Source organism: Rhinoderma darwinii, chromosome 7 (genome assembly GCF_050947455.1).
Source record: "Rhinoderma darwinii isolate aRhiDar2 chromosome 7, aRhiDar2.hap1, whole genome shotgun sequence".
Lineage (NCBI taxonomy): Eukaryota > Metazoa > Chordata > Amphibia > Anura > Rhinodermatidae > Rhinoderma > Rhinoderma darwinii.
The window spans coordinates 79376667-79393410 of NC_134693.1; the positions used below are offsets into that span (position 1 = coordinate 79376667).

At 41.0% G+C, this 16744-nt stretch overlaps 1 protein-coding gene across 5 annotated transcripts in view; it reads left to right on the top strand.

Moving 5' to 3' along the window:
• Positions 1–16744, top strand: part of MEI1 (meiotic double-stranded break formation protein 1) — a 957414-nt gene that overhangs the window by 121828 nt on the left and 818842 nt on the right. For all 5 annotated transcript variants that reach the window (XM_075833602.1, XM_075833600.1, XM_075833605.1 and 2 more), the window contains 2 exons: positions 7347–7463; positions 11700–11799. In XM_075833602.1, coding sequence (XP_075689717.1) covers positions 7347–7463; positions 11700–11799 — 217 coding nt within the window. The remainder of the gene's footprint in view (positions 1–7346; positions 7464–11699; positions 11800–16744) is intronic.

The following is a 16744-nucleotide window of genomic DNA, read 5'->3' on the forward strand; positions in this document are numbered from 1 at the left end:
GCAATTTGGCCATGGATTACATTGGAATTGGTGAAGTACGCAACATGTGACCATAAAATGGATTTCATTTTTGTCTTTCCTATCTGTGAATGCCCTCTCTCAGATTCCCGCTGCGGTAGGGGCGGGGACACCATTTCACTGTTCAATAGAGGCTGCAGAAAGGCTAGATGCATTTCTGCATGCCATTCCTGGAAACGGCAGTGACAATAGATAAATTCATAAATAAACCTAGCAGTGACTGCTGTCCCACTTTCCCTTAGGGTGCCTTTGCGGCTGCACAGCTAGATTCTCTGCTTCTGTGTTGGGTTTAAGGCCTCACGCACACTCATGTTTTTGCGGCCGCAATTTATCCGCAAAATTGGAAGCGACAAAAACCCGAAAACTTTATTCTTTCAAAAATACTTTAAGCTCGCAACCCACGCCATGGGTTCTCATTCACTTGTAAAACCTTAACCTAACTATAAGGAAACAAACGAAATAAAACTGGATGGCAACAGTCAATAACCAAAGTTTCTACCGGATAGCATCCATCTGCCATGGCACCGCTTCTACAGGTGACAAATAATAGTCAGCATAGAGTTTCCGGATTGCCAGTCCTGATTCTCCAGACCTTTCATACTGGTTCTGTTCCAGAGGAATGATTGATGTAGGCATGTAGTGCTGCAGCTCAACGTCCAACACCGCATCATACATCCGGCAGAAGTTGTGGAGAATGACATTGACTTGGATAACCAGTGTCACATTATCCAAACTCATCTGCATAGAGAACGGCAATACCCGCCACTTGCTGCTCAGAATCCCAAAGGCACACTCAACATACTAAAGCGGTAGTTAAAAATGTGCCTCCAGTCATCCAAGCCACGCCTGTGGACTGGACGCATCATGTGGCGGGATAGTCCAAAGCCTTCATCAGCCATGATGACAAATGGTGCTGTAGGTCCTGAAGATCCCGGCAGATGTCTTGGTGCTGGAAGGGTGGGCTGGTTGGACTGAAGCCGTTCACCTATTCTGGAAGCCCTGAAGATGCTCACATCAGCAGAGTTCTCATAGGCCCCTATATCTACAGTTATAAACTGGTCGCTGTCAGCCAAGGCCAATAGCACCACCGAGAAATACTATTTATAATGAAGTATTGGGACCCTGAGTGAGAGCCTTCTTCACACCAAGTCTCCCATCCAGTGCGCCAACACAGTTGGGATACTGTGAAGATTAGTAGAAGTCCTCGGCAATGCGAACCTAGCCTTCTGCCTTGGGCTGTGGCATCACCGCCGCTCTCAGTTGCTGCCGGATCACTTCGTAGGTCAGTCGGATGAGCCGCAAAATGGTGGAGCAACCTAGCAGAAACTCGAAATGCAGCAATGCAAATGATTTCCTGGTTGTCAGGAATCTGTGGGAAGAAAAAGATTTATTAGTGGTAGCAGTACCAGGGCGACAATGTGCAAAGGGGACAACTACGCTTATACTATCTGTGTGTCACGACTATGGGGTATGTGGACCCACTGGGCCTCTCCACCGTAGTAGAGTAGCAGCTGATCAAACAAAATGTCAATGACCGTCACTAGGGAGAAAGTACCTAGGTTGCTGGCTTGTGCCGAATAATCAGAAGCAGACTGGTGCCGGTCTATCGGAACTTGTCTCGGACAATGGACTTGAACACAGAAGTTGTCTCGGACAATGGACTTGAATACAGAAGTCGTCTCGGACAATGGACTTGCACAGAATTCATTTTGGACAATGGACTTGGCAAGGACACCGGACACAGATGGTGAAGTCGTCTAGGACACTTGAATTTAACACAGAAGTCGTCACAGAGAATGGACTTGGCAAGGACACCGATTGTGAGTCGTCTCGGACAATGGTGTCTGAGAAGAGAAAAACATACACAGCGCCACATGGTGCAAGATAAACCTTAATGGGTAAAGTAATGGATGGTAAGTTGTTACACTCACCGAAAAAGCTTGTACTGGCAGGTACAGCTTAGAGATGTAGGCAGTATTGAAACAAGGTTGCAGCTTTCAGTATCTTGTGCCGCGAGAAATAGCAATTTAAAGGTGTATATATATATTTTTTCAAATATATATGTTAAAAATTGGATATAGGAAAGCACTACTCAAAAGGAAGGATAAGCAGAGTGATAATGATCGGTAGATTTATTATGCAAAAGAAGGGCAATGCGTTTTAACGCAGAACCTGCGTCTTCATCAGGCCAAGATTAAGTAAAAACAAGTAATGTGTGTTCAGACTTGTTTTTACTTAACCCCTTAATGACCGGGCATGTTTGTACCTTAATGACCAAGCCAGATTTGTCAAATCTGGTATGTCTGACTTTATCAGACAATAACTCTGTGAAAGTTTTGAATATCCAAGTAATTCTAACATTGTTTTTTCGTCACATGTACTTTATTTTAGTGGTAAAAGTAGACTGATACAATTTGCGGAAATTTAATTAAAAAATGGAAGAAATTTTGTAAAAGTTACCATGTTTCCCTATTTTTAACTGCAATATGTCACATATGTACACACATACTGTACAATTTTTTTAATTAAATATATATTTCCATCTCTTTACTCTATTTTGGCAGCACTTTTGAAAAAATAAAATAAATTTTCAGCAATTTAGAGGGCTTACAAATTGAATAATAATTTTATAAATTTTGAAGTACATTTTGTTTTCCTGCACCAAGCCAGGTTTTCAGAGGCTCATAGGTCTCAGAGTGATGGAAACCCCCACAAATGACCCCATGTAGAAAACGAGACCCCTTAAGGTATTTATCTAGGGGTATAGTAAGTATTTTGACCCCACAGTTTTTTGTTAAATTTAATGCATAGCAGGTGAAAAAAAATTGAATGTCACTTTTTTCATAACAGAATCAGTTTGAAGATCGATTTTTTTTGTAAAGCGAACATAAAAATGAAGAAACACACCAAAAAATCTATCGCCCTGTTTCTCCTGTTTTCAAAAATACCCACATTGTGGCCCTAATGCGTTGTATGGACACACGGCAGGGCCCAAAATGAAGGGAGCACCCGGAGGCTTTCAGGTCTCATATTTTGCTTGAAAATGTTTTAGGCCCCACTGTACATTTGGAGAAGCTTTGAGCTGCTAGAAGGATAGAAACTCCCCATAAACTACCTCATTTAGAAAACTAGACCCCTTAAGGTATTTATCTAGGGGTATAGTTAGCATTTTGACCACATAGTTTTTTCACTAAATATATTAGAATTAGTCTGTACAAATTAAAATCGACTTTTTTTCTGAAACAACATAGAAATTTTTAATATTTACAAGTAATAACGAAGAAAATGCACCCCAACATTTGTAAAGCAATGTCTCCCGATTACAACAATACCCCATATGTGGTAATAAACTGCTGTTTGGACCCACAGCAGGTCTCAGAAGGGAAGGAGCACCATTTGGATTTTGGATTTCTCATTTTGCTGGAATGGTTTTCGGTTCCATGTCGCATTTGCAAACGCCCTAGAGGGACTAAAACAGTGGAAACACCCCAAAAGTTACCACATTTTGGAATCTACACCTCTTAAGGAATTTATCTAGCGGTATAGTTAGCATTTTAACCACACAGATTTTTCGCTAAATATATTGGAATTAGTCTGTAAAAATTAAAATCTACTTTTTTTCTGAAACAACATAGAAATTTTTAATATTTACAAGGAATAACGAAAAAAATGCACCCCAACATTTGTAAAGCAATGTCTCCCGATTACAACAATACCCCATATGTGGTAATAAACTGCAGTTTGGACCCACAGCAGGGCTCAGAAGGGAAGGAGCGCCATTTGTATTTCTGATTTTGCTGGAATGGTTTTCGGTGCAATGTCGCATTTGCAATGCACTGGAGGGACCAAAACAGTGGAAACCCACCAAAAGTGACCCCACTATACCACTTTTTCTAGGGGTATAGTGAGCATTTAGACCCCACGGGACTTTTGCAGAGTTTATTAGAATTAGGGCTCGAAAATTAATAGCAAATTTTTTTCCACTAAAATGTTGAATTTTCTTATTTTCACAGGGGATAAACGAGGAAAAAACAACCATTTTTTATAAAGCAATTTCTCCCGAGTACGGAAATACCCCATATGCGGTCATACGTTTTTTCATTAGAAATGAATTAACCCTTTCAGGACTGATCCATTTTTTGCTTTCTTATTTTAGATTTTAACTCCCCGCCTTCCAAGAGCCATAACTTTTTCATTTTTCCATCAATAGAGAGGTGTGAGGGCTTATTTCTTGCGGGAGGAGCTGTAGTTTTCATTGGTACCATTTTCTGGTACATAAAAAGTGATTCAAAAGTTGTATTACATTGTTTTTTTAGAGCTAAGGTGACAAAAAAAAAAAACGATTTTGGCGGTTTCAATTATTAAATTTTATTAAGGTGTTCACCGTGCAAATTAAATAATGGTATATTGTAATAGTTCGGACTTTTACGGACGTAGCGATACCAATTTTGTTAATTTTTTTTACATTACTTTAGAAGAAAAATGGGAAAAGGTGTTTTTTTTTTTAACTTTAAAAAAAAAAAAAAATTCTCACTACTAATAACTTTAATTCTTCTACACATTTTATTAATCCCCTTAGGGGACTTGATCCAGCGATCATTGGATCGCTGGTACAATACACTGCAATACTAATGTATCGCAGTATATTGTTGTCCTTACAGGCTCCTGTAACAGAACGATCGCTGTACCTGTCCGTTAGTCCCGGGTGTCAGCTGAAATCCACAGCTGCCACCCGAATCGTGTGGAGCGGGCTCAGCACGTGAACCGGCTCCATACATCAACCCCCGCACCATGACGGGCAATTAAGTCATAGTGCGCAAAGGGGTTAATGCACAGCAGATGGTTCAAAGTGAAAATTGCAATTTTCCATTGATATGCCATTTTAGTGCATAATATGTTGTGCCCAGTTTGTGCCACAGAAGACAAATACCTCATAAAACATTAAGCGGTTCTGCCGGGTATGGCGATGCCACATATGTGGGCGCAAACTGCTGCTTGGGCACGCTACAGGGCTCAGAATGGAGGGAGCGCCATTTTGCTTTTGAAGCGCAGATTTTGCCTGGTAGTAGTTGTTTGGGGTTTTGCTGGTATTTCAGTTTATAATGTGGGGGCATATGTAAGCTGTGCAGAGTACATCCGGGTATAATAACGGTATAATAATTGGGTAAATAAATAATAATTCATAGATATGTGGACAGTCTCGCACTGATAAATGGCGCCCGATCTTATCCGCTTTTGGAACACTGCACATTTTGCATCGCCATATTCTGAAAGCCAGAACTTTTTTATTTTTTCACCACCGGAGCCGTGTGAGGGCTTATTTGTTGCGGCACAATCTGTAGTTTTCATTGGTACCATTTTGGGGTATATGGGATTTTTTTTTTGAGCACTTTTTATTACATTTTTTTGCAATCCTGACCAAAACCCAGGAATTCTGACAAAGTTTTTTTTTTTTTTTTTTGCATCGTTCACTGTACGCTATAAATTAAATGTTTTACTTTATTCTGCAAGTTGGTTTGATTATGTCGATACAATATGTATATAGGGTTTTTTTTTCCTTTTTTTAGCGTTTGCACAATAAAATCACTTATTTATAAAGAAAATTATTTTCTGTGTCACCATATTCTGAGAGCCATCATTTTATTTTTATTTTTTAATCAAAAAAGCTGTGTAAGGGCTTGTTTTTTGCCGGACGGATTGAAGTTTTTATTGGTACTATTTTTGGGTACATACGACTTTTTGATCACTTTTTATTCTTTATTTTTGGAGGGGTGGTGACCAAAAAAATTGGGATTCTGTCTTAATTTTTTATTGATTTTTTTTTGGGGTGTCCATCGTGCGGGAAAAATAACATTATAGTTTTATAGTTGGGGGTCGTTACGAACGCGGTGATACCAAATATGTGTACTTTTTTTTAACGTGTTCATTTTGTTTCTATAATAAAAGTCTTATTATAGGATCAAAAGCATTTTGTGTTTATAGAACTTATAAACTCAATTTTACACTTGTTTTTTTTTAAAAATATTTATTACTTATTTTAACTTTTTTTACTTGTCCCACTAGGGGACTACGAGACTTGCAGCTTTGATCGCTGCTAGAGTACATTACACTACACACGTAGTGTAATATACTCTAACTGCCATTGTGACGTAACTGTCACTCTGACAGGTAGTAGAGGAGGACCGGCCGGGGGTGGGGGGTCCTCCGAGGCTTCCGTACATGGCAAGCTGGAGGCTATTGTCTAGCCTCCGATTGCCACAACAAGCATCGGCAGCCCCCACAATCACTTCGTGGGGGCTGCCGATGTGCTTTAAACCACTTAAATGCGGCGACGGCAATCCGTCACCGCATTTAAGGTGTTAATTGCCGAAAGCAACGGCGATGGTCCGCTGACCGGCGAGACTGATGTGTCAGCTGTCTAGGACAGCTGTCAGCGCGGACTTGTCACTCTGTGTTTACACAGAGTGACAGTTTGAAATGCAGACGAAAATGAACGTCATGATGCGCGATCTAGCAGCCGACCATGACGTTCATTTTCGTCATAGGTCGGGAAAGGGTTAAGAACCTCTATACATGCTTCACCTATGCGGGTAAAAAAATATGGTGTTCCAGAATAATAGCTGCACGTCAAACCATGCAGCCGCAAGTCAGATGGCCAGCTGCTACGAAATTCAAGAGGGAAGGCAGAAACTATAATTTGCTATTCTGACATTACATACAAATTGTGTTCATACAATGGAGGAAGCGACAGGGCTGCTGCCTTTTGGTCCATATGATCGCCAGAGATTGGTCACGTGACTATGCTTGGTGTAAGAGTGTATGTGCAGGTGTTGTTGTATTTTTTGTTTTGTTTTTTTAACAAAATCACAACATTTATGCAAAATACGCAACAATGTCAAGGTTTCTTTTCCTTGTAACTGATCTATTGATATAACATAGTCCCCCAAAGTATTTTCTTCTGGCTTTTAGTGGGACGCTTTGTATCCAAAGCCCCTAGCCCTTTTCCAAAACCCCTAATTGAGATTCTATTTTATGACTTTTCTATTTTAGAAAAAATATTGTAAACTTGAAATGTTTAATATTTTTCCTTTTTTTTTTTACATAACAGCCCAATAAGTATTAAATAGAAATTATAATATCTGTAAAAAAAATGGTAAAAATAATTAAAGCCTTAAAAAAAACCTGCGAAAGATCACTTTAAAAATAAAACAGTGAGTCATTTAACTAACACATACATTCAATTTAAAAAACATAGCTGGTTAAACCAACAACCTATATTATGATGAAAATATATCTAATGGAAATTAATCCACTTCTTATTCTTGCAGAATTTTTATTTGAAAATCTATTATGTACAAGTGAAGTCCTCATCTGGTCAATATACTGCTGTCTTATCCTCATGACTGAAGAGAGGATTTTTTTCACCAAATGTCACACTGTATATGGTATGATAAGAGTACTTTTCAATGTATAATCCATGTTAATAGCTTTATTGATTTAAAAGTTAGCCATACACCAAGCAAAAATCTCTATAAAGTGTGATTCCTATTCTATTGTATCCTGTTGCCACTGACTTCTATTGTAAAATGTTTGTTTCCTGTTGCATCCTGTTTTAAAGGTAAATATGACAAAAAATAAAACATTACCTTTCAACAGGATGCAAAAAAGTGATGTGAGCAGAGCCTAATATCGCTTTTTTTTTATTCTACAATTCAGTTTTTGTTTGCATATGTCAAAAGTCTGAAAATTGCCATCCAAAAGCATTAAAGTGTAGCTTCTCCTCTGATTTAATGTTGGCTATATAGTTAGGAAATCTAGCTAATATTGTCATTATCTTTTTTTCATAGATTTTTTTTTAGTATAAAGTTGTAAGGTATATATAAAAAAATTACACTGGGTAAATGGGTTTATTAGATATAATTTAAAGAGGCTCTGTCACCACATTATAAGTGCCTTATCTTGTACATAATGTGTGATCGGCAGTGTTTTTTATTTAGAAAAACGATCATTTTTGACGGAGTTATGACCTATATTGGCTTTATCCTAATGAGTTTCTTAATGGACCACTGGGCGTGTTTTACTTTTTGACCAAGTGGGCGTTGTGGAGAGAAGTGTATGACGCTGACCAATCAGTGACCAATCAGCGTCATACACTTCTCCCCATTCATTTACACAGCAGTTAGCGTTCTTATTACATCACTATGTGCAGCCACATAAACACACACTAATGCCTGATTTACACGAGCGTGTGCGTTTTGCGCGCGCAAAAAACGCTGCGTTTTGCGCGCGCAAAAGGCACTTGACAGTTCCGTGTGTCATCCGTGTATGATGTGTGGCTGCGTGATTTTCGCGCAGCCGCTATCATAGAGATGAGGCTAGTCGCCGCCCGTCACTGTCCAAGGTGCTGAAAGAGCTAACTGATCGGCAGTAACTCTTTCAGCACCCTCGACAGTGAGTTCCGATCACAATATACACCAACCTGTGAATCAAAAAAAGACGTTCATACTTACCATGAACTTCCTGCTTCCTCCAGTCCGGTCTCCCGGCCGTTGCCTTGGTGACGCGTCCCTCTCTTGTCATTCAGCCCCACCTCCCAGGATGACGCGGCAGTCCATGAGACCGCTGCAGCCTGTGATTGGCTGCAGCCTGTGCTTGGCCTGTGATTGGCTGGAGCTGTCACTTGGACTGAATTGTCATCCCGGGAGGTCAGACTGGAGGAAGAAGCCGGGAGTTATCGGTAAGTCAGAACCTCTTGTTTTTTTTACACGTATATGTATATTGTGATCGGAAGTCACTGTCCATGGTGCTGAACCAGTTTAACTCTTTCAGCACCGTGGACAGTGACTGCCGTCGCGTACCCGAACATTTTTTGCCGGGTTCAGTCAAAACGAGTTCGGCCGAACCCGGTGAAGTTCGGTGCGCTCATCTCTAATTTAACACTCCGTTTGGATGTTTGTAAACAGAAAAGCACGTGGTGCTTTTATGTTTACATTCATCCTTTTGACAGCTCTTGCGCGAATCACGCAGTTCGCACGGAAGTGCTTCCGTGCGGCATGCGTGGTTTTCACGCACCCATTGACTTCAATGGGTGCGTGATGCGTGAAAAACGCACGATTATAGAACATGTCGTGAGTTTTACGCAACGCACTCGCGCTGCGCAAAATTCACGCATCGTCTACACTGCCCCATAGACTAATATAGGTGCGTACAACACGCGTGAAAAGCACGCGCGTCGCACGCGCGTATATTACGCTCGTGTAAATGAGGCCTAACTGTAATGATGGGGGTAGGGAAACTATTAAAAATAGTTTGCTTTCATAAAGTTCTATTTTTTAGCAATATTAGACATCTTTAGTTTCAGATAAAAAGCAGCAGGTTTTAACCCCTTCCCGACATTTGACGTATCCATACGCCAAAGTCGGGTAAGGGAAGTATGGAACAGGCTCACATAGTGAACCCGCTCCATACGATGCCGGTATCGGCTGTATGTTACAGCCGACACTTCAAAGTAATAAGCGACATCACGCTAGAGCGCGATCTCGCCCGTTTAAGTTGTTAAATACCGCGGTCGATAGCGACCGCAGCATTTAAGTCGTTAGAAAGAGGGGGGGCGACCTCCTCTAACAGCTCATCGCGCCCCCCGCAATGCAATAGCAGGGGGAAGATCGTTGCTATGGCTGCCTGGGTGCTTAATGAAGGCCCCCAGGTCTGCCATCTTTGTGCTGCTATTAAGCCCTGCCATTAGTATTGCAGTATATCGTGCAAGCGATCTAACGAACGCTGGTTGAAGTCCCCTGGGGGGACTAATAATTTTTTTTTAAATGAGTAAAATAATGTTGTTTTTTTATGTAAAAAAAAAATTCACAATTAAAAGTAAAAAAAAAAAAACATTTTCCCCCTAGATCATAGTAAAAAAAAAAAAAATATATAGTTGGTATCACCGCATCCGTAAATGTCTGAACTATTACAATATATCATAATTTAACCCGCACGGTGAACGCCGTAAAAAAAAATTGTAAACGCCAGAATCTCTATTTTTTGGTCACCTCATCTCCCACAAAAAAATTAAATAAAAAGTGATTAATACGTTGCATGTACCCCAAAATGGTATAATTAAAAACTACAGCTTATCCCGCGAAAAATAAGCCCTCTTAGAACTTAATCGACGGAAAAATAAAAAAGTTATGTCTCTCGGAATTTGGCGACACAAAATAAATTTTATTTTTTACACTTACAAGTAGTAAAATATAGAAAAAAACTATATATATTTGGTATCGCTGTAATCGTATTGACCCTCAGAATAAAGTTAACATGTTGTTTTAATTGCACAGTGAATTCCGTAAAAACGACGCGCAAAAAACTATGGAGGGATCACTGTTTTTTTCTACCCCACAATTATTTTTTTTCCCATTTCCTAGTCCATTATATGGCACAATAAACAGTGCTACGAAAAAAACTACAACTTGTCCCGCAAAAGTAAAGCCCTCATAGGACTATATAGACGGAAAAATAAAAAAGTTATGGCTTTTGGTATGTGTGGAGGAAAGAACGAGAATGAAAATCTGAAAAAGGACTGCGGCGGGAAGGGGTTAAATAACCCTTTCGTATGGGGGCAACACTCTTTTCCATTTATTTGACTCACTTGCTGTCCACAAGGTTGTATCCTAAAGGTTACAACAAATTATCATTTTTCCTCCTGAATTCATAGTAGCCATGAAGTAGACTCATTTTTAACAAACAGGTCATGGTCCAAGTTGCCAACAAGTAATCATCTTTTCTCCCTGACATCAAGCAGCCTCTCACAAAATGTACTCACTTGTAAATCCAGAGGTTATGTCCTAAAGTTGCCATAAACCAACTCCCCTTTTATTCCCCTGATTAAAAATAGCGATCTAGTTAGCAAGCACTTTCGCTCTCTGACCCACGAAGGAGACTCATTTGTAACAAATAAGTTACTTTTAGTTGTCATTATGCAACCATCCGCTCTCCCTGAGACCAAGCAGTGCTCCCCCACTACTAAACCTTTTCGATCTCTTGAAGTCTTGACAAGGGAGTCAAACACGTAAATCATTCTATGCTTCGGGACCAGGAGCATCTCTACTAGCAACAAACATAACTGTTTAAGGTTAAACATATTCAGCCCCACCCCAATAACTATTTTATAAAACAATAACGTCTATGCAAAGTGCATTTTTAAATAATAAGCAGCATATTGCACCATTTGAAAGTGTGTTAAACATCTTCCCTTATGAACCTCGACCTACACTGTTTGACCCTCATGTCATAAAGCACGGACTAGTATATATGTACCATGGTTTGTAAAGTTTGTTTTATCTTCCTGATGAAGACCCTAGTTCAGGGTTGAAACGCTTTGCATTGCTTTTATGACTTTTAACCCCCTCTGCTATGGGGTATTACTAACCAGAACAAAGATTTTATATTTTTTTCATCCAACCTGAGTTCTCTTCACCAACTGCATGGAAAAGCGCCTGCCAAAGAAGGTATACTGTGTGGTATATGTTTTTTGTTGTTTTTTCATGAAACCTAAGGGCAACAAATGCCACTGTATTCTTAAACATTGGCATCCTTCGGAGGTATACGTCGGAAAATATAGTGTTCATACCTCTGATGTACACTGAAAACACAGTGTGAATAGACCTTAAGTTTGTCCTTCTCTTTAGGTATCGTGGCTGTGCTTAAAAGTTTAAAACATGTACTGCAGATGAACAATATGGAACTACAGAAACAGGGTCTTTTTCTACTTACAGAGATTCTAAAAAGGTTTGTATTTGAATGAGAAATTTTATATATACATTTTAGCATAGAAGATTTTTATTTTAAAGAGGTTGCCCGGGACATTTAAAAGAGTGGCTGCACGCAGGGCATGTGATAAAATAACAAAATAAATATTACTCACCTTGTAAATCCCCCGCCGCTCCGGTGCTGCACCAGGTGCTGCGGTGATAAGGGCCGGCGTTAGGTGTGTGCGACCTGTGCCAATGCACAGGGCGAATCACTCTAACAGGTGGAAGGGGGGCGCTGCGCTGGCTCCCTTTCCCTGCTTGTGTTTCAGATGTTCCCGGGCTTGTGCTGCATCCTTAGGACGCAGATACTATTGAAAACTATATCAGAGCAGGGAGGTATCTCCCTGTTCTGCTATCTACTAGCGTCACTGTAGCTCCCTGAAGGAGCAGAATCCCCGTGTAACTGGGGATTCCGGTCCTGGACGGAGCGCTTGTTGTCTCTGTCCATATATGGACAGTGACATCCGGGGCAACTCCTGAAGCAGAATCCCTGTCCACAGCATTGCCGACGCTGTGACTGGGGATTCGACTCCAGGGGAAGCCCCTGACGTCACTGTCCATAAATGGACAGAGACGTCAGGGGTTTCTCCTGGAGTGGAATCCCCGGTCTCTGCGTCGCCGACGCTGTGGACTGGGGATTCTGCTTCAGGAGTTGCCCCTTATGTCACTATCCATATATGAATTGAAAAACAGGTGCCAGAGGCAGAATAGCCCTATTTCCCAACTACCATTAGAATTGTTTTCATTTTTATAATAATCTTTATTATGCTGAACTCAGCAAACGGACAAACAGACCAGACCAACATAAATGGTTAAAATTCTCAATGCATGGATCGGGTCAGCAACCATTGATGGTTGTTTCAATGTGCACGTGTATTTGCCGTCTATGCTTGCAGACCGGCAAAGTCTAGAGACCGTTGATAGCGGCAGCGGGCTCCTAAACAGTTAGATTGTTAAAACCCAATCTTCCAGCATGTATTTAAAATTGAAAGGAGAGCCCCCCCCCCCGACATGTTTTGCTACGTATGTAGCGTCCTCAGGGGTTCATGGGACTACTGACGGCGCGCCGGAAAGTTCTCTCTGTTATGGGAATCCTCCATGACGTGTCAAGGGGTGTGTGCGCGAATTGGACCAATCGCAGTGGGGGTGGGCAGGACTAGACATCCCCCGTTTGAGCGGCAGGTGGAGCTGCCAATTAAGTAGTGGGAAGCCAGAACATCTGAGCAGGAAAGTTCACGCATGCGCTTCAGAGCTTATTTGGCACTTACAACTCAAACCGCTCGCAGAGATCATCGGATAGGTAAGTGGTGCATTTCTATTTAGATCAGTTGTACAAATGAAAAGCGCTGGTGCTAGGCATGTGTATTGGATATATGCTAGTGAATAAAGACATCTTACACCAACTCATAGGAAGAAATTAATAAATATATAATAGATAAGGATCAGTGGTATAACGGCAGATAAGACTGCCGAAAGAATAACAAGAGACGCAGATGTATAGACATGACTAAAAGTACATGTATACATTTGCATGCTAGTTCGGCACCAAGGTGATTACAAGCCCATTACTATGGACCATCATGGATAGAGATGATGTATTAAAGCAAGCTTGTTTCATTAGAAGTACAGGAGATACTAATATTAGATATGCATATTGAGTTTATTTTATTTAAAAAAATAAAAAACAGATACCACGGACTCACTTGAGTCAAAAATAGGCAAATAGTATAGGAGATAATATAATAATTTTACCTTAGGTGTAAAAGTAGGGGGATGTTCTACGAAAATCCCATTGGTCCTTAGTACAAACCAATGGAGGATGAAGGTACCATAAGAGAAACAGAGAGGATATGGGGCCATCAGAACTAAATGATTGGACGGTGTCTGTAGTTCTATATTATATTACTATAAGGAGTAAGATTAGAAAACGTAGGAATAAAGGCTAGGTTATGAGCCAGTAAATCGATAATCGTGACACTGAACTTAATGTGTTAGTCTCAGAGAAAAGCCGCGAAGGTAAACCCCTCATTTAGACCAGAGGGGCTAAGAGAATGCAAACGATGGATCCATCGTGCTTCCTCTTGCAGTAAAATTTGATCTAAATTTCCAGCCCTGGGTCCCAATTTAATCTGGGTAACCCCCCAGAGCTGGAGTAGCTTCGTGTTACCACCATGTAGCTGATGCATATGTCTGGACAGAGTTGTGTCCTCTTTGTGGTTGATCGTGCTGAGATGCTTGGAAATTCTCCTCCTTAATTCCTGTGTAGTCTTGCCCATGTACAGTTTTGGGCAAGGACATTTTGCTATATAGATCACCCCACTGCTATGGCAGTTGATAAACTGCTTGATAACATAGGTTTTACCATCAGGCGGATTAGTGAAGGTTTTTGGCATGGGCATAAGGGGACAGAAGGAGCAACGATCACAGGGGTGAGTGCCCCTGACTGGAGATTTTAACCAAGTTTGTTGGGAACTATTTTTTGTAGAATAGTGGCTGTGTACCAAAAATTCACGTCAATTCTTACCTCTGCGGTAAGTGATGCTTGGGACCGCAGAAATCAAATTTTTGAGGTCTGGGTCGGCGGTCAGTATTGACCAGTGTTTTTTGAGGATGTCTATAACCTGAGAGGAACAGACGTCGTATGTACCAATACAACAAATGTCACAGGATGACTCGGCTTTGACGAGATTTGTGCCATTGTCCTGAATTAAATACTGCCTATCAGTTGCCTTAGCCCTGGCATAAGCCCTGTGTAGCCATTTTCTAGGGTAACCACGTGCCACTAATTTTTTATATAGTCCATCACATTCAATCTGGAAAGATTGTTCATCAGAGCAATTTCTCTTGGCTCTGAGATATTGCCCTATCGGTATACCCTTTCTAAGGGCTGGTGGGTGATGACTTTGCCAATGTAAAAAGCTATTTGTGGCAGTGACTTTACGAAAAATCCATATATGCACACCAAATAAGCGCCGCAAGTATTTTCTGCCTCCTATTAATTTCAATTGGAGGTCCGAGTAGAAACCACTTGAAGACCATCAGCCCCCCACTCACAGTAAAATGACCATCAGCCCGCCACTCACAGTAATATGACCATCAGCCCGCCACTCACCGTAAAATGACCATCAGCCCGCCACTCACATTCCTGAAGGAATTTTGAATGAGATTTTTTCTGCCTTACGATAAACGCTGTGTTAACATACCATAAGTGTGTAGTGCTTGTTTTTAGCCATAGTCTGTCTTTCTCTAAACAGTTTTTGGTAGGGCTGCCTTGTGGATTTTTTTTTTCCCAAGGGTGCCTCGAGTCCGAAAAGGTTTGGTAACTCTGTACTAGGCTATAGAATCACGCCAGCCTACACAAGGATCCCATCGTGGAGCAGCTCAGTTCGTCATGGGAACTAGGTGACTACAATTTTTTTTGGGTGGGCACTGTCTACAAGGGTAAGATGGGGGTCTGTATGGCACGATCTACAAGGAGGAGAAGGGGGAAGGTGTGGCCCTCTCTACAAGGAGGAGTTGTGGAATTATGGCACTATCTACAAGGAGGAGGTGGGGGATTATGGCACTGTCTACAATAGGGGCTGTGTGTGGTAGCCAGGGGAAGGGGTATTATACTGTGTGGAGGCCACTAAGTGGACATTATACTGTGTGTGGCACTTAGGGGCAAAATACTGTGTCCTTGACGGGGTTATAATATATTATATTATTCAATATTATTATTATACTGTGGGTGGTTAAAGGGGCATTATACTGTGTGGGGGCACTATATAGGGCATTTTCTGGGGATTTTTTTTAATGAAGGGGTGGGGCTCCAAAAAATAATTTTGCACGGGACGCCATCTATCCTAGGGCCAGCACGGGCTTCGATGGTAGCACGGTGGCACGTTATAGATGAGGATAGTGATTGGCTGCAGTAGTCATGTCCAGGTAGTCGGACTGTCATTACTGCTGGGCAGCAACAGAGACCAGCGAGGAGCACCTGAGCCACAGAGTTGGAGTAACGGAGGATTTACTAGGTGAGCAATACTTATTTTGCTATTTTATCTCATTCTTGCAGCCAGTCTTTTAAATGTATCAGCCAACCCCTTTAGGCTGGGTTACCACAGTGCAGATTTGCTGCAGATTTTGCGTGCGGTTTTTAAGTCAAAACCAGGAACGGAAGCTAAACAGAAGAAATATATAAAGAAAGGCCTTATAGGTCTGCTCTTCTGGATCCAATTCTGGTTTTGGCTTACAAAATGCATGCAAAATCTGCACTGTTGGAACCCAGCCTTAGAATACAGTCACACATGGCAGATTTTGGTGCAGAAATTTCTGCGTCTGAAAATCAGTTTCATTCAGCTGAATGTGGTTTTTACTGCAACAGGTGCTTACAGATGTAGCTGTCTTTATCTTGACTTTTAACGCATTAAATACACTTTTTCAATTACTTTTCAATGGCTTTTGTTGTGTGACATTACGCTGCAGCAAGTTATCAGAGTCCAGATAAATACGTAGATGTCTACAGGTTACATACAGTTGATTAAAACTGATTTTCAGTCGCAGAAAATTCTGCAACAAAATCTTCCACATGTGACTGCAAACTAGGTTTGCAGCAGAATCTTACTAAAACGCAGATAAATCAGTCACAGAAATCTGCAGCAAATAGTGCGTTTTTTTTACTGCAGAAAATGCAATACATTTTCCGTAGCGGTTTTACCTACGGATTTAGTGTTAATTGTAGCAAATTTTATGCGCACCTGCGGATTTCCAGCGTTTTTTAAAGCGTTTCCACCCTCGTAAGCACTGTACAAACCGCAAAAAATAAAGTATGGGATTTATGCTCCCCATGACCCGAAGTCTATGGCCCAAATACGCAGCATCTCCACACAGAACCAACAAAATAAAAAAAACATGCTGGGGATCTAAAAGCCTTTCATTGA